The 27,853-nt window shown below is 42.7% G+C and overlaps 1 protein-coding gene across 3 annotated transcripts in view; it reads left to right on the top strand.

Annotated features, from left to right (window-relative positions):
* The window catches only part of LOC148013188 (Protein phosphatase 2C family protein), a 69,741-nt gene extending 43,098 nt beyond the window's left edge, over positions 1-26,643 (top strand). Inside the window, exons 6-11 of one of the 3 annotated variants that reach the window (XR_015688820.1) lie at positions 24,447-24,499; positions 24,713-24,910; positions 25,321-25,404; positions 25,507-25,580; positions 25,666-25,713; positions 25,937-26,027. Coding sequence is in view for 2 of the 3 variants with exons in the window: in XM_087667772.1 (XP_087523898.1) it covers positions 24,447-24,499; positions 24,713-24,910; positions 25,321-25,404; positions 25,491-25,580; positions 25,666-25,713; positions 25,937-26,080 (617 nt within the window). In the remaining variant the exon portion in view is untranslated. Of the gene's footprint in view, positions 1-24,446; positions 24,500-24,712; positions 24,911-25,320; positions 25,405-25,490; positions 25,581-25,665; positions 25,714-25,936 lie in introns of all 3 variants that reach the window. The other 2 variants (XM_087667772.1, XM_087667771.1) reach the window with 2 other exon arrangements.
* Positions 26,644-27,853: the final 1,210 nt, after the last annotated feature.

Genomic DNA, 27,853 nt, shown 5'->3' on the forward strand with positions numbered 1-27,853 from the left:
CATAGACACTGCAAGTCTTCCTATAACTGACATGGCTCTCTGGCCGCATTTGGAACATAAACCCAACTAGATCCCAACCAGCCAAATAAACTTCTCTCTCATATGAGACCTCGTACACAACAAACCCCCCCCTCCCTCCCTCCCTGTGTGTGTGTGTGATATATCGATGGCTTTACCCTCTTAGGTGGTCTTGTTGGTTTAGCAGTTGCATATTTGAGTTTTGTAGTGATAGGTGGCTTTCCTAGGGATTCACATGATCATGTATACAGGTGTGCATTATGCAGTGGATTGTTCACTATGGACCCACACTATGTTAGGAGTTTGCATATCCTATGTGCTAGAGTGCTTATCCTAGGTATTGGAACCTCCACTTAGAGTGCATTTCATTTTCAGGTCTGGTGCATAGGTGGCTTTCCTAGGGATTCTCATGATCATGTATACAGGTGTGCAGTATGCAGTGGATTGTTCACTATGGACCCACACTATGTTAGGAGTTTGTATATCCTATGTGCTAGAGTGCTTATCCTAGGTATTGGAACCTCCACTTAGAGTGCATTTCATTTTCAGGTCTGGTGCATTAAACGTGGCTGACTAGTATTTTCAGCCACATTAAATGGGCTGCTCACCTCCTCTCGTTCAGTCATCAGGTACGAGCACATTACTTCTGGAGGACAGCCAACAGGTGAGCACACTGCTTCTGGAGGACAGCCAACAAAGTGAAGTAGTCTCCTTGTCTCCAGTGGAGGCTGATAAGTAGCACCCTTATTGAAAGGAAGATGACCAGGGATGCCATTGATAGACTGCAGAAAGGGAGAGTAGAATACAATTATGACTTAGTAGTTGAGCACTTTTCATACATTTGTGATACATTGGCCCTTGTCTTGATGCTCTCAATAGGTCCATTTGTGAGGGGTTTCCAAAAAGTTGGACTGATCATACTATTGTACTGTGTTTTAGATTGGAGATCCCATGATGTCGAGTGACTACCAGATCGTCCATTTGGCTGTTTGTTGGGCTACACATTGATGCTCTCTATTTTCTTGGTCTGGGCTCCCCTATTTAGTCTAAATTGTCACTTAGGACAGGTAAGACTTTGTACGTACATCTAGGATAACTAGTGCAAGGGTTTGCTAGGACTGGTTAGGACACTTAGTCGAAGGGTTTCTATTGAAAACCATACTGTGCATTTTTAGCACAATAATGTGGTCATCATTTGGTGTGCACATTTGATAATTGTACTTTTCATTCATTCACATAGGACACTCATTCATTTCGTGATTTACTATCATTGTGCTTCAACTCTCTCTCTCTCTCTCTCTCTCTCTCTCTCTCTCTCTCGTGCACGCGCGCTAGAGCACAAGCATACAATTACTCCACACTTGGGGCCAATAGTGGTCTTGTAGTTGCCATTGGTTGCAACCACTTGTCTGACAGCCATATGCATTGTCAAATGTTGGACAAGTCACTCAACATGAGCAACAAGCTGAAAATGTTGATGCAGACCAAAATGTGGGTCCTTCTAGGCCTCTTGATGCTAATGACCAGCAAGAAGATCGATTGAGGACAGTAGCTAATACCTTTGCTCAATTGGCAAGGGATCCTTAGTTTACTCGATTTTTGAATTCTTCAAGGAAAGCTAACAAAGGCAAGAAGAGGAAGTCATCCCTAGAGCTTTGGGATAGCAAGATATACCAACTTGAAAAGCCAATGTAGCCTTGTGATGTTCCAAATGTAGCCAATGAGCAAAGACAATTGGTGCTGATGGGGCAATTGATGCAAATGCAAGGCCAACTTGGAAGTGCCAATCCAATGGGTTATGGACAGCAAGGCATGTATGCTAATGTGGGTTATTGCGAGTACTTTAAAGGTGGATCAATTTTTCAAGCAATGGCTGGTAATGCTTCAGACATGGAAATGCATGCACCGAATGTACATTATATGCAATCATCTATGCAGGGTATGCAAGGCCCAATTTATTTGGGTATGGCAAGTGGAATGCAAAATCTAGTGTATAGCAATGTTGCCAATGGAAATACTGCAAGGGGCACCAATTTTTGGGCCAACAAGGTGACTATTGTCCAAGATTAAAGTGGTAAAGTGTGCATTTCAGTGTATGTGATTTATTCACTTACTGTAACTATTGATTAATCAGGTTATTACCACCCTCTTTGAGAAGGAAGTCTGGTTTTCGTGCCAAATCATATGACTCTAAGATAGCCTCCATCATCACTTACTAGATGTAGTAGTTTTCTCCATTAAGCTTTTAATCCTAGGGAAAAGTCGGTAGGATAGGGACATTGCGGTCCATAATGGCCTAGGATTACATGTTTGCTTGAAAAGACAATTCTAAAAATCAATTTAATAATTACTTTAGTGCCAATAAAATAATCCCTCTAGCCAATAATTAAATTGGCTAGGCCAAATTGTCTCCCAAGTATATTTGAGTAGTTATTAGCCCCTGGGCCCTAGAGTGGCCTTAATTGATTAATTAATGCCTAGTCTTTAATGTCACCATTGATGTTAATGGCCAATAAATTGATCTAGACCAAAATTTGACACTGGGTACCACCTAGTATCTACCAAGCATAACTTATTACAACTTTTGCCTTTGGCATCAAAACTGATATCTCGGGGTCTTGGGTTCAACACTTTGAAATAACTAACCTACACCTTACATGCGCAAGTCACATTTGCACATTTGATTATCTTTTAATCAAATGCTAAGCAAGGCATTGAAATTTCACATCTTCATGATAGGCGGAGCTCATGATGGGAGCCATTGACCATCTTGTGAGAGCGGGCAGTGGAAGAGAAACGCAAACACAGAGAGAGAGAGAGAGAGAGAGAGAGAGAGAGAGAGAGAGAGAGAGAGAGAGAGAAGAAGCCATCGCCTATGTGTCTGGCCCTAACGCCGCCCGTCTGACTTCCGTGTCGCCTTTTTCCTGTCGCGAGGAGCTGCGTTGATTGTCAGATCGCGCAGGGACTGGTAACGCAGACCGTCTGCCCCTCGTCGCCTGACTGGGCTGCAGCAACGCCCGACAACCACTCAGCAAGGGAGTGAGTGGGCGACAACTTGGCGCCCCCCACCTGAGTCATTTCAAGATTGCCCTGCCCTGGGGCCCGCGCCTGTTGAACGAACAGCGGGACATCGAGCCAGAGGCGCCACTCTTTCTGCAGACCGGTAAGTTCGTCAGCAACTGTCAGGTAAATTAGGGTAGACCCGTGCAGAACAGGGTAGCAAACACGAGCGGCAGTGTTGACTGCTTGTGCAGATCAGCTTTCGGACTGGGATTGGCATCTGCTGGGTGCAAACCCATTCCATACAATCAGTCCAAGGGACTGTGGGCTGTGGGCTGTGGGCTGTGGGCTGTGGGGAGTGCTAGACCCGACTCTGGGATTGTGCTTCTTCTTGCAGGCTGCTGTGCATAGCCTGAAAAAAGAGAGAGAGAGAGAGAGAGAGAGAGAGAGAGAGAGAGAGAGAGAGAGAGAGTCTTCCTCTTGCCTCGGCCCTTTCCAAGCGTCGAATCTCGAATGGCAATTGTTTCTTCTGCACCACTTCGGCGGAATCGGCCCGACATCGTTTTCTTTCTTGCCCGCTCGCCAAGAATATCTGGTCACTCTTGTCGCAAATCTGGCACGCGGTGGTGGGGTCCTCACTGACTCCTTTCGATTGGGTTTTTGTGCGCCCGAAGTATCCCTCACCACCACTGTTACATATGAAGATCCTATTCCAATTTTTCAGGTACTGGGGATGCTGGCACATTTGGACCACCCGAAATGCTTTTCTCTTTGATTCGGCTTCTAATGTACCGCGACATATTGCAAGGCTTAAAGGGCTCTTGCATTGGCAGCTAGATCTCATCAGGCACTCTGACTTGCTCCCTCGGGAGGATTTGCATTCCTGGCATTTGGCAATTGCCTCTGGGTCCTTGCCATGATTGGTGTAACCTTTTAGTACCCTAGTCCGGGGATTTCCCACACGTTGGCCTACGGCCCTCGTGTCTCTTGTACTCGTGTAATCATGTAATCTTGTATTTTTTTCGTAATTAATACAATTACCTTTTACGAAAAAGAGAGAGAGAGAGAGAGAGAGAGAGAGAGAAAGAGAGAGAGAGAGAGAGAGAGAGAGAGAGAGAGAGAGAGAGAGAGAGAGAGAGAGAGAGAGAGAGAGAGAGAGAGGCCTGTGCTGGCCTGCGCCGTTTCTACCTCCTGTGAGCTCCTGCCTCGGCATCTGACACAAATAGTGATACACCATGGCTGGTCTGGATATGGCTTTTATAGACTAAACGGTGGCAGCTCTTGGTTCGGATTTTGATACAAAGGAACCAGAGGATATGGTTCCTTGCACGGAGGAGATGCCCCCTGGTCCTGACTTCCAGCCTGCGGGCAAACGCACCTAGCATACTTCGGAAGAGATCATGGATCCTCAGGAACGCTCTTATGGTCAGGTTGCCTCGGATTCTGTGGATTCTCAGGATGTTGACTGGGAACATTTGCTGGAGTTTGCTAACACCTTGCTTGGCGATTATGTTCAGCATAATCATGAAGCGTTTTTTGACTCTGCCACTGAAGATGTTTTGGAAGCCACTGTGGACCCGAAAAATGTTTTGTGCTCATTTTCGATGTTTTATGAACGTGTTGTTATACTCTTCTTCATTGGGAAGCTCTTGGTGCTTTCCCGTATTCGCCAGTGGCTGCACAGTTTGCTACAAGGGGAATGTGTTGAAGAGATTTTTGTTGGGCCCCAAGGCTTTTATGAGGTGGTGTTGAAATCCGAGCAGCATCGTGCTGATCTCCTGTTTAAACTGCCATTGTTCTTTGATCGCCGTTTGATCCATGTTGTGCCATGGCGTCCAATGGCAGATTTTCAGCGCTTGCTTCAAAGTGAATGCCCGGTGTGGGTTGAAGTGGAAAATTGTCCGGTTGTCTATTGGCCACTGTTAAAGGATGCCATGGCCGTGGTGGGCACTGTTCTGGTCCCCCCGAGCCTCAGGGCTGTGAATCGTAACCGTTTGTGTATGTTATGGGACACTGCTAGGAAAAGGCCTGCTTGGTTACGTCTTAATTGCTCTGGCATGCATCCTTTGCACTTTCGCTTGCAATGGGGTAACTTTGCCGGGCATTGCTTTTCGTGTGGAAAATTGGGGCATTTTATGGCTTAATGCCCAGAGAAGCAACCGACTTCAGATGCTGAGCATGTTGTGCTGCCCATGGAAGATATGGTGCTTGATGCTCCGTTGCAGGATGCAACCCAGCTGCCTAAAGTTCTGGATAAAGGTAAACAACATGTTTCGGGTTTGGATTCCCGTGGCAACGACTGGGTAGATGTACATGCAAAAAAAGGTAAAAGGTTTGATGCTGGCATGGCAGATACTGTGCCTACTGCTTCCCAAGTTTTCATGTGCACTTATATGCGCAGGAAAGAAATGTTGTCTTCAGAGCACATTGCTCATGCTATGGTTTCTCCCAGCCTCCTAGGAAAGTATATACGGATGGTCCAAAGGGTCCACCTGCTAAGTTGGCTTTTGATACTAGAGGTAACGTGATTATACCATGGGATTGTCATTATCCCCGTTCCATCCCCAAGACAGTGGATATACCGTCCACCTCCAAATCTGGCCGTTAGAACTCTTTTGCCGTGCTAGCTGATTTTTTGGATGAGGGAGTCCTTGACATTCTAGCAGAAAAGGTTAAATCGAGGCAAGCTGTGCCTCACACCTGATTTTCTTTTTGAATACACATGAAGATAGCCACGTGGAATGTGTGAGGCATTTGTTCTCGCCATAAGCAACATGCCATGTGGACTGCATTGCATGAGAATCAATGGGATGTCCTGTGTGCTGTTGAGCACAAGAGTCATGGTGAAGCAGGAAAAGTTGTGGATTGTCATGGCTTTCGCCTGTTTTATGCGGGGACACATGCCATGCATTATTCTGGTGTACTTATGATTGTACATGAGAAATATCAGCCTCTTAAAAATGATGTACATGGCCGTTTTGTGGTGATTGAAGTTTTATTTGAAGGAGAGATCTTATGGTTACTTGGCCTTTATGCTCCGAATGATCTTTTATCCCGCTAAGATCTTTGGAATACTTTGAAGTCCTCCTTGTCACTTGGCAGACGGGGTTTTTTGATGGGGGATTTTAATATGTGTGTTGCTTCTTCACAGTCCACATCAGAGCATTCGGTGATGGACGCTCCGGAAAGTCACGTGTGGAATGCGTTTGCTCTTGCTGTACTTAAGCAAGATCTCTGGTCTTGGCTACACCCTTCTTCTACCGGGTTTACTTTCCATTCTGCGCAGTATGCAACTACATGGTCGCGGTTGGACCGCATGTACATCATGCAGAATGATGATTTTCTTCCTGAGATGCTCAAAATGAAAGTGTTGCAGCAATATGCCTTGTCGAACCATTTCCCTCTACAGCTTGAGATGCTTGCACAACCCATTGCACCTTTTAAGCAGTTTCTGGATCGACTCCCTTTGCGCTTCAACTCGTCTTATTTGAAGCATTCAATCTTTCAGGGCTATATGCAGCAATTGATTGAGAGATTCCTATTGGACTTCTCCTCTGAGGGCAATGTGTCGTTTGAACGATTGCTCTCTAATGTGCAGCGGGTTGCTCGACAGTATGGGATCCATCATGCTTCTCTTTGTCGGCGGCGTCGACAAGCAGCGGAGGACTTACTGGCTCTGGTTTGTTCTCTGCTGGTGGACACTGCAGATGATGTATTTCTGCTGCCATTAGCGATGCGTTTGGCTGATCTTATTAAAGAGTTTCAGTTGAAATCCTATTAGCAAGCCAAATTGCAAAATTTGACGGAGACTTTGCAAGATAGTGCTTGTCAGACTCATAAGTTCTTTCAAGCTCTACATGCATCTCCTGCTCGAGAAAATATTACTAGACTCCAAGATCCAGAAGGTCAAATGGTCATTGATCCTCAGGCTATTGTGAACATGTGCAAGAATTATTTTCTCGACCTTCTTGGTTCTTCTCCTTCACCTTCTGATCAAGTTACTCATGCACGTTCAGTTTTCTATGATTTGGTCCGCAATCAGGTTTCACATGATATGCAAACTACTTTGGAGACAGATATTTGTGAGGCAGAGGTTATGGATGCTTTGCTACACCTGCCCAAGGATAAAAGTCCCGGTTGGGATGGTCTCACCAATGAATTCTTTGAGGTTTATGCTACTCAACTGGTGAAACCATTGATGACTATGTTTCAACAGGTTTGGGAAACGGGGTTCATGCCTTCCTCATGGAAAGAAGGTCTTATCAAACTGCTTCCCAAAGTTCCTTCACCGTCAATGTTGAAACATTGGAGACCAATTTTTTTGATGGGTTCGATGTATAAAATCTTTTCCTAAGTGATGGCGAATCGGCTCCACAAGCATCTTACGGCCATTGTGCATCCTCTTCAATATGGTTTCATTAAGGGCCGAAACATTTTGCATAATATCTTAAATGTGCAAATGGCTATTGACTATGCAAGACACTCTAATCAGGAAGTGGTATTGATTCAATTGGACTTGGAAAAGGCGTTTGATTATTTAGACTGGTCTTTCATTGCAGATCTTATGTCTACTATGGGGTGGCACTCGGATGTCCAGATTGATCTACACTATTAGTGCTGCGGCTTCTTCGCGAGTTATGCTAAATGGCGGTGTTACCGAGCCATTTGTCCTTGCACGCCCTGTGCGACAGGGTTGCCCTTTGAGTCCTCTCTTCTTTGCCCTTGTGACTCATTGGGTTCTGTTGATGTTATCTTCTATGGTAGCTTCGACTCATTTGCGGGCGGACAAGGATAATCTTCGCAAAGCATTGGATGTTTGGATGCTCTTTGGACATGCGTTTGGTCTTCATATCAATGCTTTCAAATCAGCCATTCTTACTTGCACGGAGTCGGATTTACAGTCATTGGGCTGGCAGGGACTGGTGGTTCCCCGTGGTTCCATTGTCAGGCATCTTGGGTGCCCTTTGGGTGTTGATGTTAGGCCAAAGCAACTACTAGAGTGGATTTCACAGAAACTGGCCGCTAAGTTTCTGTATTGGAAGTCGTAGGCTTGGCCCTTCCATGTTCGCCTCAAAGTGGCTTAGACAATTATGTTGCTAATGCTCACATATTTCTTGCCTTTGCTGCCTTGGACTGCTACTACTTTGAATGCTCTTACTCAGTATATTCGTTTCATGTTATGGAAGAAGGACTCCTTGCATGCAGGCATTTCATGGATTTCTTGGTCACATGCATGTACGCCAAAACGCATGGGTGGTGGGGCTATTTTGGATGCCGAAACTCATATGCTGGCTCTTTGTTGGTCACTCTTTCGTACCATGTGCTTGGATCATCACCCGTGGGTCGTTATAGCCCGTTATTTTCTTGAGGATCACGGGCTCATGCATGGTAATACCCAAATTCGGAGCTCCTGGTGGCATGTTCTTAATGCAGACTCTCGGTTTTCTAGTCCTTCCTCATCCCTCCTTGCTCATTTGGTAGGCTCCTGGAAATTAGTCCTCCAGAAGGCTCGGTGGCATCCAGCGGAGGACCACTTACATGCAAACTCTTTTCCATTGGAATTATTGGCAGCCTCGTGATTACTTTCCTGGGAAGGCAAACATGAGCTTAGACCAAAATTTAACCGCATGGCACGTTTGGGCTTGACTTCAGTTGTGGATGCCACCCTTGCCAGTCACAATGTGTTGATATCATTTTGTACAGCAAGGAGGCTTTTCAGAATCCCTCATGGATACCGTGATTTATGGAAATAGCTTTTGCTAGTGCTCTAGAGCAGACAACCATTTCCTGCCCTTGCTTTGGATCGTCCTTGGCAGGATTGGGACCTTGCAGGTTGCTTGAATTTGGAAAAAGCCTCAGCTAACCAGGTGTATCATCTTTTGATTAAAGATCATCAATGGCTGGTTACTAAAGCTAATACTGTATGGGGATTGCGTAAATCTCAGTCATGGTGGAAGGCAACTGTGATGGAGGGTTGGTTAAACAAGACATCTTTCAAATGCAAGGTCTTTCTTTGGAGGGTCATGATTGGTGGTCTTCCTCTTGCTTCCGCCCTTTCCAAGCGTCACATCTCTAACGGCAACTGTTTCTTTTGCACCACTATTGTGGAATTGGCACGTCATCGATTTATTTCTTGCCCTCTCACGAAGAATATCTGGTCACTCTTGTCAACGGTTTGGCGAGCAGTGGTTGGGTTCTCCCTAAGCCCTTTTGATTGGGTTTTTGTACGGCCCAAATACCCCACACCGGCACAGTCGCATATGAAGATCTTGTTTCACTTTCTTAGATACTGGGGCTGTTGGCACAATTGGACCACTCGGAATGCCTTTCTTTTGATTCGGCCTCTAATGTTCCGAGACATATTGTGAGGCTTAGAGGTCTCCTGCATTGGCAGTTGGATCTTATTCGGCACTCTGACTTACTCCCTCGGGAGGACTTACTTTTCTGGCATATGGCAATTTCCTCCGCGTCTTTGCCATGACTTTTTGTAACTCGATGGCTTAGAGCCATCGTGTATCTTGTAATCATGTCAGCTTGTACCTTTTTTCGTAATTAATAGAATTACCTTTTACACAGAGAGAGAGAGAGAGAGAGAGAGAGAGAGAGAGAGAGCTGAAGATGAAGGAAGATACTGCATTGACTGGAGGAGAATGCGGATACAAAAGGGGATGGACTGATCAGTCCTTGTACGCAGCCCATAATGTCAGTGAGGGCACCAGATTAGGCTGATGATGATGATGGTAGCACCAAAGTCGGAGAGTGTCGGAGATAGAGAGTGCAATTTGCAAAGCCTACATTGAACAATTGATTTGGCAAGTGTGGGGGGCTGGCTATATATAGCCACAAAATGCCAAAACTTGAAAACTGGTTGATTGCTCCTATAGGGGGCTATAAATGCTGGCTGACTATATATTGTGCAGTCTGGCTGCAATAAATACAGCTGCCTGCTGACAAGGCATCCCACATGTGTGAGACAAAACTGGTGGACACTGACACTTGCAACCTAGACCCTATGCAACATAGGAAATACTCACTATGTGCAGAAACCAAGAAAATACACCTAAAACTTCCAGAGCTCCTATGTCTTTGTCAGACTTTGACAAGAGCCCACAATAGGAGATGATAGATTGACATAAAGCATAGAAGCCTGGGGTAAAGGCTTTGTGAAGATATCCATTGTGTTGTCCACTGTGGGACAGTAGGCCATTGCCAACTCGAAAGCCATGATTTACTCTCGAACATAGTGATACTAAATTTGAATGGGCTTCATGTGAGTATGAAACATGGGGTTCTTATCAGAGCTAGAGCACTCTAGTTGTCCATATGCAGTTTCATAAATCTAGGCTAGGGAAAGCCAATCTCTACCAACATGTGGCATAGCCAAACCACCTCCATAGCTATAGAACATAATGCATGATACTTTGCCTTTGTAGAATAAAGGACCATAGTAGGATACTTCTTATTGCTCCACAAGATAGCTGTTGATCCAAGGGAGAAGGCATAACCTGTAGTGGACCGTCTCGAATCCATATCACTTGCCTAGTTAGAGTCACTTCAACTAGAAAGAGTAACCTCCTTTCCATCCATGATCTCGTAGGATCGAGTCCCTTGTAAATAACGAAGAACATGTAAAGTCACTCTCTAATGCTCCTAAGTGGGAGTCATCATGAAAGAAGACAACAAAGACACCGCAAAAGAAATATCCAGTTGAGTTTGAATAAGCTAGATTAGGGAGCTAACAAGACACTTGTAATGGGCGACATTTGTAAAGGGATCTCCTGCTGCCAAAAGCTTGGACTCAGGGTCCATGGTTTATGAAATAGGTCGACAGTTGGCCATACTAAACCTTGAAAGAAGATTAGAGATGTACTTGTGTTGGGAAATAAAAATGCCCTCTACTGTCTAATAGATCTCCAATCCAAGGAAGAAGTGTAGGATTTCAAGCTTTGTCATGTCAATCTCTTGTCTCAAAATCTTTGAAGTTTGGAGTCTGATCAACCTCCTGAGTATAGCTCCTTGTGATGATAAGATCATCCACTTACAATATGATCAACACATGCTGGTTATCCTCAACCTTGTAGTGGGGTCATGATCTGATTGATGGAAGCCACTTTTTAGAAATAATCGATCAATTCTCTGGTACCAAGCTCTAGGAGTCTGCTTCAATCCATAGAGGGCCCTTTGCAATCTATAGACATGGTCCTCTCCTTGCACAAGAAAACTTGGAGGTTATGATGTCAAAAGATGACGTACTAGCAAGACAATAGGGTTTGTGGGAAGGAACACAGAGTGATCTCGACAAACAGGGAGAAGAGAAGAGAAGAGAGAAGAAACTCAGATGAATGGAATGATGAAGTTTTGAATCATGGAGTGAATGTGATACAAGGGAACAAGGGTGCCGTAGCACAAGGAAGATGATGAAGACAACCACGAATCACGAACCGCAATGTCGTCTTGAAGGGGTGTGAGGGTAGTGGAGAGGTTGGAGAGAAGAGGTGACAGACATAATGAATCAGCCGTCAGGAATTAATGAGAGAGTGGCCTATAAATAGGCAGAGTTAGTCGCTCCTTTTTGGGGCTGTAAACCCTAAACGCAAAACACAAAAATGCAAAAACGCAAACTGTAGGTAAAGGTTGAAGGGTTTCTCAACATCCCCTCTCAAGTCCAAAAAGGGGAAGAAGAAAAGAGTAAGGTGGAGATGGAATGCTATATGTTGAAGAATGCTCATGCAGTAGGTGCCACTTGGACAGTGTCCCTCATGGGAAAATTGTTCACTTGTCCAATCGCCCCAGTACAAAGATGATGAGAACATGCAATGCATAGGAGGAATGTTGGACTTTGTGTGGTGCTGAGAACCATAAGGATACGCCTGCACTCCATCTCAAGAGGTGGCTCCATGCTGACCAAGTGACCAAGGCAAGAGGAGAAGAGGAGAAAGAAGATGAAGAGGATCCCTAAGATCCAAGATTTCCACGGGAAAGGGAATCTGTAGTAAAGAATAATAGACAGAGTGAAGTGGAGAACTCGAAACTCAACCTCGAGAGAGAAGCCATTAGCTCCGTGTATCCATGCTGGAAGGAATATGAAGGCCTCGTCACCAAGTTGCCGTCGAACCTTCGAGATTCCGATCTAGGTGGTACTTGAAGATCCTAGGTATCAGTAGAAGAGATGACTGGTCAAAGACAGCCACCCCAAGAAAGTAGAGGATGGGTGAAGAACTTCATGTGGAGTAGGTTCCCCCTTTGAGGTGGGAGGTGGAGGAGCCCCATTGAAGTCCAAGAAGAAGTAGATGCCCCTTCTGAGGGCAAAGAAATAACATCCCCCTCTGAAGTAGATAGGGAATCCAAAAACTCATGGATCATAGACTCCGAAATGTGTAATGATGAAGGAAGTGCCGCTGGTCGTGCCGAAGAAGGCATTTGGGGTGCCGAAGAGCTCCCAGAGGTAGCCTTTCGAACGTGAGTAGTCGAGGTTGGGGTGTTGGGTGTAAAGTCCCTTCGTCTCCATGTAAATAGACTTACGGGTGTGAACACACCCTTAATGTACCCTAACATATAAATACATTCTTTTATTCTTTGTGTACCATAGCAAATGGTACACCTATCTCTGCGTTCACTCTCTCTAACTCTCAACTCAGCTCTGCTCTTCAGCTAACGCCTTGATCTCGCACGCCATTGCGCACTCACCCCTTCAAATTGGTATCAGAGCCCGGAGTGCACACTTCTCGAGATCAAAGGCAGCTTGCGAACAGCTCGAGGCAGAAGAAGGTTAGTTGAGCACCAGTCAGTGTGACTCGCAGCTGCTGTGTGTGTGGCTGTCGGGTGATAGGTTGACACAGGTAGTTGACAAGACTTCTGGGTAACGGGTGACAATTCACAAGCGGAAGGCAGGATCAAGGCAGGTCTAGCGTGGACCATAGCGACGGTGGGCAGCATTGACGACCGGCGGCAAGTGACATTTGTAGGGAGTCGAGGCGTGACAGCCGTGACCAGCGCGTGACGGATAGGCGAAGGGTGTCAGACGGCAGCCGGTGGGGTTCCAGGTCACGCGACGTGACGTAACTATCAAGTCAACGGACCTCGTCACGTCATTCTTTTTGGGTCACAAATTTGTTTTTTCTTTTTCCTTAAAAATTCTCTTGGAATTTCCCCTTGGCTCAACGGGGGTTCGCACGTGCAAGCACATAGTTTAGATTTGTGCGTATCTATGCCCAGAAACCTAGGCTTTTCAGGTTGAGTGCTGCTCATGCAAAATTGAGGCATCTGTATCAGGAATTGCAGACATTGTGCGCGTTTGAATTGGGGATTTTGCCAAATTTACTGAAATTTTACTCATTCGAGTGAAATTTCTCAACATTAGATCCATAAAATTTGGGGCTTGTGCTGTATTGGTGAAATTTTGTTCAGCTGAGTCAGATTGGCTGACATTCGTATACACTTGGACCCGGAAAATTTGGGGCTTTTGCAAAATCTTGTGAAATTTTGCTAAATTTGCCCGTTTTATGCTCTCGGGAACATGTATTAATGCAATTGGGGCAGATTTCATAGTGAAATTTTTGGGGCTTTTGCTGGAATTTGTGGATTTTGGCAAAGTAAATGCATGAAATGCACTTTGGGAATATTGCTGAAGCAATCTTATGGTTATAAGCAGAGTGATTTGAGCATTTTTATCTCCCGCTTGTGCGATTTTGGAGAAATTGCAGAGATTTCTTGGTGTTTTGGGTATACGAGCACATATGTATGCAGTACACTTGCTGGACGGCTCCCATTGAGTTAATGTATTGCTGATTATTTATGTTGCAGTAGTCTTAGTGATCATTTGCAGATTTGGGATTGGTGCATATGTATTTTTGGTGATATTGCTGAAGTGGGAGTTACTTGGCAGTGGTGTATGCATTTAATGTATGCTGAAATTGCAGTCATACTGCTGAAAGTCATTCTTTCTACTGCTGTACATATACTAGGACTGAATCTTGCTATTATTTGTTGAAAAAGTGGGCTGAAATCAGTTGAATATTCAGCTCATTTTTTGCTGTCATAAATTGCAGCATTGAATTTCTGGTTTATTCTGTAAAATGGCTGCAAATGCTTCTAGCAATAGTGACACTAAATCCCTCTTTGAAATCAAGAGGTTTGATGGCACTGGCTTTGACTTGTGGAAGGATAGGATGCAAGGCATTTTGTTTCTCAAGGACTGTGAAGATGCTCTCTTGGAGACTAAGCCTGCAGCTATGACAGATGTGGATTGGGCTAGACTTAATAAGAAGGCCATTGCATACATTAAGATGGCCGTGTCTGATGATGTACTTATAGACATCAAGCATCTTGACACAGGTTATGCTATATGAAAAAAGCTTAAGGACACTTATGAAAATATGACTCTTGTGAATCAAGTGCATCTTATCCGTAAACTTGTGAACATGGATTTGGATGAGTCTAAGCCAATAGCTGAGCATTTGAGTGCTTTCACAGGGGTTTTGAGTCAGTTGTTGCAGGACTCTGGTTAGACGGCTTTCGATGATAAATTGAAAGCTATTTTCTTATTGATAACTTTGCCTAACAGCTGGGAATCTTTGGTTGTGTCACTTAGTAACAATCCTGCTTTGACTTTTGATGGTGTAAGAGGTTCAATCCTTAATGAAAAAATCAGAAGAAAGTCTAGTGGTGAAAGCAGTGGCTCAGCTCACCATGTGAGAGGCATGTCAGAAAAGAGGGGTAATGTAGCCAGTAAAGGGAAAAGCAGAAGCAAAAGCAAGGACAAACAGCAGGATGTCACATGCTATCAGTGTGGGCGTAAAGGGCATAAAAAGCTCGATTGCCGGTATTTCAAGAAAGAGCAAGAAGGAAAGAAACAATAGGGTAAGAAAAAGAAGGATGATAAGAAAGATAATGACAACTCTTCCTCAAAAGAAGTTGCAAAGGCAAATGTTGCATCTAGTGTGGTCATTGAAGAGCTTCCTGACACTGAAGAGATACTTGTTGTAGCCTCATGTAATGATACAGATATTATGGCAGCAATAGGTGATATGCACATCACCAAAAAGGAGGTAATTGATGCCTTACTTTTAGCTTATGATGGGCTGTCACAATCATGGATAGTGAACAGCGGTGCCTCTTTTCATGTTACTCCCTCTTTGGAGTCATTTTCCGAATATACTGTAAGTTGCCTAGGCAAGGTTTACTTGGGTAATAACTATGCATGTGAGATAGAGGGTGTTGGCACCATTCACTTGGCTCTTGAAAATGGCCAAGAGTTGATGTTGGAGGATGTCAGATTTGTACATGGCATAAAGAAGAGTCTAGTATCAGTTGGGTAGCTTGATGCTAAAGGGTATTTTACTACATTTGATGGTGGATCTTGGAAGGTCCATAAGGACTCTATGTTGATTGTTAAAGGCAGCAAAAGGGGGACTTTAAATTATTTGCATTGTAAAGCATTACCTGGCAAGTTCTTGGCTGTGGTTGAAGTCCATTCACTGATGGAGCTTTGGCACAAAAGACTTGATCATATGAGCCAAAAAGGCCTTTAGGTTCTCTCCTCTTTAGGGAGATTTGATATAAAAGGCTCTGGTCTCGAATTTTGTAATGATTGCTTATATGGAAAACAAGTGAAGTCTCCTTATTACTTTGGTGTCGTTAAAAAGTCTAATGCTGTATTCTATTCTCTTCTCTTATCTTCCCTTCTTTTCTCGCACTTACACTACATGCATGGAAGGCAATGGATAAATGAGACAAATTAAGAGGAGTCATAAAGTGTGCACCATAGATGACATGCTATTGGAGCATCCTACCACAAACATTGGGATTAGAGTGGTGGAAGTTGAAGGTTCAATGAGTACACATGTAGCGCTTGGTAGCTTTCTTCTTGATCTAATTCCCTTTCATGGGATAGGAGTGAAATATGAGAAGAGAAACAAAGAGGTTGCATATTGAAAGAGGGTGAGAGGAAGTTAGCCCATGCACACTTGAAACAATAAGTGGTCCATCAAGTCCCCACATTGAGCTTGAGTGGCTCAACTTTTTGGTTGTTGGGGTTCGATGGAGTTCTACACACACATTTCTTATTCTTACCATTATCATTGTTATGGCATGCGTTGGTTTGAATTTACTCTCAACTATGGTGAGCTCTGTGTAAATAGACTTATAGGTGTGAACACACCCTTAATGTATCCTAACATATAAATACATTTTTTAATTCTTTGTGTACCATAACAAACGGTACCACCTATCTCTGCGTTCACTCTCTCTAACTCTCAACTCAGCTTTGCTCTTTAACTAATGCCTTGATCTCACTCGCCATTGCGCACTTACCCCTTCATGGGAAAGAGTGGGGCTCGGAATGAGCAAGAGGTGGGCAACAATCGTCTCTCAGTGGAGCGGATTGGGTAGCCGAAGAAGAGGAAGGAGTCGAGTAGCCACTGTCTCTCAAAGGAGAGGACTGACGAGGAGACGATATCAAACAATCACTGTCTCTCGATAGAGCGGACTGCAGATCCGTAGGTCGTGGAAGCCACTGCACCTGAAAATAAGTGGGAGAAGACTGCCACTGATTGCGACGATCTTTAGATCATAGCGCCAATTGATCCTCCATGTCCTCGAAAGGACTTAATGCGCATCGGATGTGTCTTATTGCCTTGAGCATAGTAATCTGATAGCCGATGCAGAATGATCTCTATGGTCTAGAAAGGAGAGGTAGCACAAGGAGTGCTTGGTGGAAGACGCATATACTCCAGGGGAGAGCAAAGGTCGAAGTCGGCAAGCATCAGTGGTGTATCCAATGATGCCATAGGAGTACCCAGTAGTCTGGTCATCTGTTGGTAAAGAAGCCATGGATACCATTGTGCCTTGTTGAAGAAGGAAGAGATCAGCCACCATGAACCACGAATCACAATGTCCGCCTTAAGGGGTGTGAAGGCAGTGTGAAGCACAAACCGCAATGTCTGCCTCAAGGGCTGGGAGGGGAGTGGAAGGACTGGAAGTGAGCTGCTAGTGGGAGGAGGATGCGATCAGCAGTAAGAGGTTGCAACCAATAGAAAAACGTAGGTGAGGAGAGAGAGACTAAAAACGCAGGTGAGGAGAGAGAAATACTAAAAAAGTAGGCTGCAGGAGAGAGAAAGACTAAAAACGTAAGAAAAAACAGCAGCAGCAGTCAATATGCTGAAATAAGCTCCTAACAGTGTTTGATAGGCTGGAAATAGGCACCAGACTGTTGTAGACAACAATGGTCAGCTTGGACTACAATGTCCTCCGCGTTCGGGGTGTGGGCAACAAGTTGAAATACCTGAAATCTGCAAAAACGAGATTGTTTTCTGAATGGAGAGTGATCAATAATAGTCGCTTTGCTGTAAACAACTGCAAACTGCGGGTGGAAGGCTGGAAATAGGCGCCAGACTATAGATGACAGTAAGAGATAGCTGAGACTGCGATGTCCTTTGCGAAAGGGGTGTGGGCAACAAGCTGAAAACACCCGAAACTTGCAAAAACGAGATATTGATGCAATGGAAGAAGAAGAAAGGCAAATGCCGAATCCGCCACCGGTCTTTTGCCTTCATTGGAGTGGAGGATCTTTGCCACTGTTTGAGCATATCTAGCTCTGATATCATGTCGAGAGATGACGTACCAATGAGACAGTAGGGTTTGCAGGGAGGAACACAGAGTGAACTCGGCAAACATGGAGAAGAGAAGAGAAGAGAGAAGAAACTTTGATGAATGGAATGATGAAGTTTTGAATCATGGAGTGAATGTGATACAAGGGAACAAGGGTGCCGTAGCACAAGGAAGATGATGAAGACAGCCATGAACCACGAACTGCAATGTCCTCTTGAAGGGGTGTCAGGGTAGTGGAGAGGCTAGAGAGAAGAGGTGACGGACTAAATGAATCAGCCGTTAGGAATGAATGAGAGAGTGGCCTATAAATAGGCACAGCCAGTCTAGGATGGCGCTTCTTTTTGGGGCTGCAAACCCTAAACGCAAAACACAGAAACACAAAAATGCAAACTGCGGGTAAAGGGTTTCTCAACATACGAAACATAAATCTCCTCCTTAAGGTTGCCATTCAAGTAGGCAAACTTGACATTCATTTGATAAATAGGCCAGCAGTGGTGGGCTGCAAGAGCCAAGATAGCTCGAATAGTAGACATCCGAGTTGTAGGTGCAAAAGTTTCAAAATAGTCCAAACTTGCCCTTTGAGAAAAACCCTTGGCAACAAGCCTAGCTTTGTGTTTGTCGAAGGAACCATCTGCTTGGTACTTGGTCTTATAGATCCACTTCACACCTATTACCTTCCGTTTTTATGAACGTGGAACCAACTCCCAAGTTTGATTTCACTGGATAGAATTGAGCTCCTCTTGCATAGCCTGACGCCAAATATCATGTGCAAGTCTCTCCTTAACTAAAGTAGGCTCTTTGATATGAATAATGTTTGGCATAAGAGCATAGTTCACACATAGTGAACTATCTCATTGGGCTTGTAAACGAGCTGGTTTGCGTGGACCTATAGGAGTAGGAAAGTGAGAAACACCGAAATCTTGCATGAGCCGCTTGTACCAAAGAGGAATTTGAGGAGACGGATGCTGTTGCAAGGGAGATTGATTAGCCTTATGTACCGCGAAAGGAGAGGAACTAAAGATGGGGAAGGGTCAATCGATGACGAAGAATCACCTGCAATAGAACTATCAATAGGATCCTCTGAGGTTGTAGCCTCATCAAAGACCATATCCTTGCTCTCCTCAATCTTCCATGTCGTTGGATTGTAGAGCTGATATCCCTTCATGGTAGTGCTATAGCCCATGAAGAGGAGCTTCTGTGACTTCAAGTCAAGCTTCATCTTCCTCTTCTTCTTGTCCATGTGGAGGAATGTATCACACCCAAAGATGTGAAAGTGAGACATGGAAGGCTTTTTACCAAAGAAAGACTTGTATGGAGTCATGTCTTGTAATACAAAAGTTGGGTATCGGTTGCGAATATGAACCGTTGTAGCCTTTGCCTCACCCCAAAGGGAATGAGGAAGACCGCTATGCTCCACATTGATCGAGCCATCTCTACATGGTTATGCGATGTGTTTTTGGATGGGAATACTTTATCCGAATATCGTGATCCTTGCAAAATTAAGAAAACAGGTGAGAAGTAAACTCGCCACCATGATATGCTTGTATGCCACGGACTTTGGAAGTAGTTTGCATTTTTGCAAATACCTTTCACTTGTAGAATTAGGAGTACGTTGTTGGGAATAAAGGGCCACCGTGCCTTTTATACGAGCTCGGGTGTGAACACACCCTTAGCACTTGTACTTTAGTACTTTACATATAACTATCACAAAAACCTAAGAGAGGTACATCTCTTTGTACGCACATTGTGCATCTCTCTCTCACTCACTCTCTAGTGTTGCTTACACACACACACACACACACACTCTCTCTCTCTCTCTCTCTCTCTCTCTCTCTCTCTCTCTCTCTCTCTCCATTGCCATTGTTGAACAATGAACCTTCATTGCACGTAGGCTACCACAAATTGGTATTAGAGTTGAAGGCCATCCCGACCGAGCCTCCAAAGCTTGTCTCAACTGTGACATATCAAGTCACGGGATTGTTCAACAGTTAGGAATAGGTCGTAGCTTGGCGCAAGCAAGCGCAACCAAGGTGATAGGCAGGTCAGTCAGCCAGGGCAGTTAGGTAACAACTGGCGGGACAACTCCAGGGTGGCAGCTCCATGTTAGTAGAAGTCGACAGGCGGGAGTTCCAGTCAGGTGCAGGTCACATGTTGCCCGATAGGTTCGAGTAGTTCGGCGGCAGCTCCTAGGTGCAGGTCGTGTGCTGCCTAACTTTCCGACAGGTCATTTAAAAAAAAGAAATTCTTTTTTTTTTCCCCCCCCGCTTCTTTCTTTGGTGCTCTATAGGCTGTTATGCGTGCATAAGCAAAGTTCGACAAATATTGGAAGTTTTGACACACATTTGGTCCTGAAAATTGGGGATTTTGCTGTATGTGTGAAGATTTTACCGGGCCAAGTAAAATTTGTGGATTCTTGTACACTCTTGGGTCTCAAAAATTTGGGGTTTTCATGTATGTGCAAAAATTGTTGTGGGATAGGTAAAATTTTTGAAACTGCAAAATTTGCAAAGTTTGGGGGAAATTTGGTCTTGGTATGTACTTGCAATGCAATTCCTATGCAAATTGAGCACATAGGACCTTGGACAAATTTGGGGCTTTTACAAAATTTGCAAATTTTTGGCAAAATTGGCTTGTATAATCCATTTGGGAGCTATGGCTGATGTCATTTGAGCAGTTTGAGCAGAGAAATTTTGGGGCTTTTAATTGTGGAAGTCAAATTTTTGCCCATGGATGTATTTGGAGGAGAAATTGCAGCTAAAAATTGGGGCTTTCTCATGAAATTGATGTATTAGCTCGTGATATGACTACGCTTGCTTGTGGTGTGCTGTAGCACACATTTTATACCTCGGAAAATTGATTTGCAGATCTGAAATTTCTGCAATTACTTGAATTTTCATTGCTGGTTTGTACTTGCTTCGTACCTTGGTTCATTTGGGTGACAGTTGAGCTCACATTTGTTGACTTTTGAGCTGTAAATCATGTTTGGCAGCAATGATAGCAGCAATCTTTTGCACATTAAGAAGCTTGAGTGTGCACACAACTTTGCTATATGGCAGAAGTAGTGCTATAATGTCTTGGTGCAGAAGAAATAGGTGAAGCCTATAAAGACAAAAGGGGTAAAACCGGCAACCATGGATCTAGATGAGTAGGATGAGTTAAATGAACTTGCATGCTCTACCATAGAGCTTCTAGTGTCAGACACTTTGCTCTTCAACATAGAGAAATTGAAATCTGCTTATGATATACGGCAACGACTTGGGGAGTCATACGCTAAGAAAAGTGTAGCCAGCAAGGTTTATTGGTTGAAAAAATTGATGGACCTTCGTTTGAAGGAAGGTACAACCATGTTTGTACATGTGAATGAGTTTAACTCTATTTTCAGCTAGTTGATTGCTTTGGAATTTCACATTGATGAGCAAATAAGTCTTTCAATGCATTGCATACTAGAGGTAGATCCCAGCAGAAGGGTAACTCTGACAACAAAGCACACAGCAAGTCTTGTGGTAAAAATATGGAGTGTGATGCCAAAATGCAAAGACAACCGCATAGGTTTTGTTCCTGGTGTCAATTATGTCAATTGACATATTGTGATGAGCCATCATGCTTCAAGGAATCAATGGACAGAAAAGATAGCAAAAAATGGCATAAGGCTATGTTGTCAAAGATGGAATCCCTCATGAAAAATGGCACTTGGAATTTGGTGCATTTGCCCAAAGGGCAAAAATTGCTACCACACAAATGGTTTACAAAATGAAAGTCACTTTTGGTTCTTTGCGAAGGTACAAAGCACAACTGGTTGCTAAAGGATACAAGCAGAAACATAGAATTGATTTTGATATATTTTTTTCTCATGTAGTCAAAAAGACTACTTTGCGAACCATTTTGGGCTTGGTTGCATCTAAAGATATAGAACTCATACAGATGGATGTAAAAACAACTTTCTTACATGGTGATCTACATGAGGAGATCTATATGCAGCAGCTTGAGGGTTTTGTTGCAAAGGGAAAAGAGCACATGGTATGCAAACTCAACAAGAGTTTGTATGGGCTGAAATAGGCACCCACAAGAATGGTATCATAAATTTGATACATTTATGCAATCTCAGGGATTCCATAGATCTTAAATTAATCACTGCTTATACACCAAGAAGACAACAGATGGCGGTCTTATTCTCTTGGTTTTGTATGTGGATAACATGTTGATTGCAAGCAGGGATGTTTAAACAAAGCCTACAAAGTAGCTTTGATATGAAGTATCTTGGTGAGGCTAATCATATTTTTGGCATGCGTATACTCAGGGACAGATCGCAGGGTCTTCTCTATCTGTCACACAATAGGAGTATGTTACTAAGGTTTTATAGTGTTTCAATATGAAGGGGGGAAATCCATTGGTGTACCATTGCCTCCATATGTGAAACTTAGTGCCGATGATAACCCTACATATGATGATGGAAAGGCTAAGATAGCTAAGATTTCTTATGCTTCAGCTGTTGGTAGCTTGATGTATGCTATGGTTGCTACACGCCCTAACATTGCATTTGCGATGGGACTAGTTAGCAAGTACATGGCATATCTTAGCGAGAAGCATTGGGAAGCAGTTTTTCCTTGTAAATGTGTACAGATGCTTTGCAGCCAAACACTCTTAAGTAAGCATATGGAGGTCACCAAATAGGTCTTTGGGGGCCTCACATTATGTAAAATAAACACGGAGCTATGCTGAAATTCCAATTTCACACTGCCAATACCTACAATTTGATATGCATAGTTACCCCCCAAGTGGACAACATCATGTGCATCACCATTGTAGTCTGAAAACCACTCATGATGTGGTGTGACATGAAAATACATACTTGAATCAAGTACCCAAGTGTGCATGTTATCATCAAAATCTACAATCAATGTATGTGAACTCAAAGAAGAAGCAAGGAGTGTATCTCTACCATTGTCATTCTCATGAGTGACTACATTTACCTCCTCTATCGTCACATTGCTTTTCTTTGTAGGTTGGTTGTTCTTTTTCTTAGCCTTGTTATCTTCAGTGTTTTTGCTTTTGTCTTTCTCTTTCTTCAATTGAAAACAATCCCATTTGTAATACCCTTTCCTGCCACAATATTGACACTCCACATTTTTGCCATGAGATTTACTGTGTGCTCTATTCTCAGATTTGTTGCCCTTTTGCTGAAATCTGCCCCTTGTGTGCAATGCATTAGAAGACTTGTTTGCTGAATTATTTTGCATGTTGAGTTCTTCCATTAACAAATAACTCTTCACATTAGAATATAATAGCTGAGTAGTTGAGTTACTCAAAGCCATCTTGAAAGTATTCCAACTTTCATGCAAAGTGCATAGCAAGAAAGTAGCTTTGAACTCATCATCAATGTGGAAATCCAAAGCATCCATCTGACTTAAGATTGAGTTGAACTCATTCAAATGTATAGACATGGCTGTACCTTCTTTCTTGCGAAGGTCCATCAACTTTTCCAGCCAATAAACCTTGCTGGCTGCACTTTTTTGAGCATACAATTCCTCAAGACTTCGCCACATTTCATATGCAGAACTCAGCTTCTCAATGTTAAAGAGCAAGTTGTCTGACACTGAGAGCTCTTGGTAGAGTGTGCAAGCTCATCCAAATCAGCCCACTCTTCTTGTTCCACACTTGCTGGTCTTATTCCTATTGCTTTGATGGGCTTCACCTATTTCTTCTACACCAAGACATTGTAGTATTGTTTTTGCCATATTGCAAAATTGTGTGCACCCTCAAGCATCTTGATGTGCAAAAGGTTGCCGCTGTCACTGTTTCCAGCCATGATTTGCAGCACTAAATCGACTCAAACGGCAGCAACTGCAAGCCCAAATGTCACACAAATGACCATGGTACTCTATGAGTACCAACCAGCGATGAAAATCAAGAAATTGCAGAAATTTCAGATTTGCAAATTAATTTCCAGAATTAGAGAATGTTTGCTACTGCACCCCACAATCAATTGCAGCTAGATTTATAGACCAATGTACCAATTGCATGTGAAATTCCCAAAATTTTGCTGCAATTTCTGTTACAAATGCTTTCTCGGGCACAAATCTGACGATTGCGGTCAAGAGCCCCAAATTTTCAAAGGCAAATCCATCCAAATTGCATCAATACATGTACCCAAGTGCATGCACCAAGCAATTCTTGCACAATTTGATTAAATTCTCAATTTTCTCGGGTTTGGTTGACACATAAGATTAGGAATTGTTAAGTATTTTCTCAAATTGTTAAGTTTTTAAAATAAGTGAATATTATAATTAAGAGCTTATTAAGATTAGGAATGGTTGACACATAAGGGAAATTCCCTTTTGATGCCTCCACAAAGGTAGAGCTTGATGGAAATCCATGGTGATAGTGGGTTGACCTAATAAAATGCCCTTCAAATGCAAAGTCTTCCTTTGGAGAATGTTGGTGGGTGGATTCCCTTTTGTTGCTGCTCTTTCAAGTTGCAATATTTTGTATGGCTCTTGCTTCTTTTGTACTAAATGGGGAGACTTGTCGTTATCGGTTTCTCTCTTGTCCTGTAGCAAGAAAGATACGGTCTCTTTTGTTTGAGGTTTGGCATCATGTTGTTGGAGCATCCATGCATCCACGAGATTGGATTTTTGGAAAACCTAATCTGACAGACTGTGTGCAGCCATATGTGATGATTGTATTCCACTTCTTGCGCTTTTGGGCTGCTGCCATAACTGGACCATTGAGAATGTGTTCTTTTTTATTCCTCTGAGAGAGAGAGAGAGAGAGAGAGAGAGAGAGAGAGAGTTCACAAAGTTATAACTATTTTTGTTTTCTAGGTGGTTGGCAAGATGGAGCAACTGCTGTTTGTGTGTGGATTCTTGGGAATATGGTAGTTCTTGAGTGCTGTTTTCTAGGTGGTTGGCAAGTAGTTCTTGAGTGGTCTTATGTCCTTTGTTTTTGATACACGTCCTTTTAAGTATACAATAGTTGTATTAGCCTTTGGTGCATTTGATACCAGTAATGGTATTCCATTGGTTTTTGTCCAACCTTTTCCATGGTCACTGACATGATTTGTGCCTAGTGTTGAATATGAAATTTACAGGTGTTTGTTGCAAATGTTGGAGATGCTAAAGCTGTTCTAGCAAGGAAGAATTTAAATGTCCCTCATGAGGAAGCATGGAAACCTGAAAAATGTTCCAAGATGAGCAATACAGCAGCCAAACTTTCTCTTTTGAAAGGTGTTACTGTAACAAGAGAGCATAAAGCCATTTTCCCTGTAGAACGAGCTCGGATAGAGAAGGCAAGTGCCCTTACAATCATTTGCTATCTTAGTAAGGAATTGGAAACATGGTCATTTTGATGTGTGTAGTGAAACCAACATACATTGTCGATAAAGAAGCGTTTTATCTTGATTGTGTGTAACTGTAAAGAGCTGGGAAGAAAGCTGATCAAGTCCTGCCTTTCATGTAATGATTTTTGAAGAAGGCTTGGAAAAGTTTCTTGTTCACTTTACAAGAGGATTCGTTTTACTTTTTAAAGAAGCATTTCTGTAAATAAATCCTATGTGCATGTCCGCTATGCATGCAGGCACACTTGTTTTGCATATTTGAGATGGGGAATATTTGTCTAGATCAGGCAATGTTTTTTTGCAGATGAGTGCACAAGTTATTGATGGAGGTCATAATTGTAACTGCCCATTTCTTTTCTTAGGCTGGAGGTTATGTAGGGGAAAATGGGCGATTGTTGGGTCGTCTTGAGGTGTCCAGAGCATTTGGGGATCGCCAGTTCAAAAAGGTGGTGATCTTTGTGTTACGGAAACAATTTCTATGTGAATGTAGGATTAATATATGGAAGCCATTTCTAAGTGAGCTGTTTCCCAGGTGGGTGTTACTGCAGTACCAGATGTCAGTAGCTTTGAAATAACAGACAAGGAGAAGTTTATGATACTGGGCTGCGATGGACTGTGGGGGGTAAGATGAACAAAGCATTGTTGTAAAGCTGAATGTATCATCATTGTAGAACTTGAGCCTCACTCCTCGGAAGGAAATTCAACAGGTTTTCGGACCAACTGATGCTGTTGAGTTTGTTGATGCACAACTTAAAGTAAGAATTTGACTCTCCTGGTTTTCAAACTACAAGCTGAAGCCTCTAATGTGGTTTAGTGAACCTGCATCTTAATTCTCATATAAGCTTAGCTTTCATGTGCTTCAATTCACCACGGCTGATCAGCCTGTCAAGGCAGATTTGTTTAGGCTGTCTACTATCCGACTCATGAACAGGGGTACTCCATAATTTTCCATAATTGAAGTTCATGGTTAATTTTCAGGAAGGAGCCTCTGTTGGAGTAGCATGTCGAAGGCTCATCCGCGAAGCTGTTCGAGAGCGCAGGTGTAAGGATAATTGCACTGCAGTTCTAATATTATTCAAACATACTGCAACAGAGAGGTCTCCTGAATCAGATACAAAGTGAGCATATGTGCAGTCTTGCTATTTATTTGGATCTTGAAAAGCATGTGATTCACATTGAGTCAGAAATTAAGCAACGAGGTGAGTTTGGTGAGTTTGTGGCATGTTGCTTATTTAAGGAAAACCAATTTGTCAGACATTTAAACATCTATCATGGTAATCATCATAACTGCAAAGAAAAGAGAATTTTTTATTGAAGGATGTTGAGAAAAATTCAGACTGTTGTTCTGTACTTTAATTACCATTTAAGTGTAACCTTGTCAACTTCTATGCACATACACAAGAAAGTTCCTGATAAAGCAAGCAGTGAGGACACAAAAGTGACTTATGTTTGATAACTTGCTTAAAAATATATTGTAATGGCTTTACTGATGTTGATAGAAATGAGTTTTCAAAGTTGAGTTTTACAAGAGACAAATTTCCATATAGATAGGGGTTGAAATAGTTGTGTGAAAAGGCAAAGCTTACAGAGAATCTACATAGAAGCTCATCTGTAGTACACATGTAGACTTAAATAGGAGCTTATCTGAAACTATGGGAAGTTGTGAAGATGGTGGGTAATGAGAGAGTTAAAGACCTACGATTTTATCTCATTTCCCTAAAAAGGAGAAAGCAAACAAGTACAAAGCCAACTTGAGATGTCTAGAGTGTGGAGTTACACATTTGTACATTAATTGCCCTAGACAAAAACCCTCCACTAGTACAGCAATTGGGCCATTAGTACCACTTGGACTCTTTAGTGTCAAAACACCTCAAGTTGAAGACATAGAAATCGTGTTCATTTCCATATGCGCTACTAACATTTTTGCAGCCACTTCTAGAGTGCTTGGTATTGTTAGCAAGTCTATAATTATTGACTTGTTGGGAGGAATGTGTTAGGTGATTTTTCAATTTCTTAATTGTCATTTGCTAGGCATAGTACTTTGCTATGTATTTACTTGGAAATTTAAAGCTACGGAGAGAAGAAATCTCTATTGGATAGTCTCAAAAGAAGTGTCCTTTACAAGTATAGACTTTGTGATAACTTGAAGGCATGCTTTCTGGCCAATCCTATTTTAAAAGAGCGAGTGACTTTAAAAGACAAAGTATATAAAGTTTAAATATGTTGCAGCCATTGTGTTTAAACTTTGGGTGAGTAATCTCACTAAGTACTCCTTTAGAGGGGTATTGAATACCTCTCAAGTGTCTTGGAGATGGGCTTAGAATAATATATTGCTTTGTAGTTGTATTAGAGAGTTGGGGTTGTAGATTCATTTGTAGGATTATTAATATGCTATTAGTGTCACTTTCAATCCCATAAAAACTTCTATTTGGCTAAAAAAGTGACCTAGGAGTATCCATGTCAATTGTGTACAATCTTCAACCAATTAAAAAAATGAAAACACAACATTTTTCTTCCTCTCAAAAGCTATGATGATTTTACTATATAGCTTGTTTCCAATATTTAGCTTCTCTTTCTCATGGGTCATTCAAAATAGGTTTGCACACTTGATCAAGCTAAAGAGATTAGAATCACTTGTGTGATGGCTTGGAATATAAAAAATATACCAACTACAATGTGCTCCCCATGTACCAAAGTGACAATTTGTATGGGATGGAGCATCAAGAATACATGGTTATGGTCATTGCTTACAATGAGGAGCCAAATGGAAAATGTCTAAAGAATCTTGATGTTTAACATAGGCTCATTGAAAGATAGTCGAAAAAGAAAAGAGTCATGGTATGATTGTAATCAAGATTTTCAAGCATGGAAGAAGCTGCAAGAGGAAGATAGAAG

Source organism: Lygodium microphyllum, chromosome 26 (assembly GCF_053477565.2).
Source record: "Lygodium microphyllum isolate KBCC chromosome 26, Lygodium_microphyllum_v1.1.10, whole genome shotgun sequence".
In the NCBI taxonomy this organism is placed as follows: domain Eukaryota; kingdom Viridiplantae; phylum Streptophyta; class Polypodiopsida; order Schizaeales; family Lygodiaceae; genus Lygodium; species Lygodium microphyllum.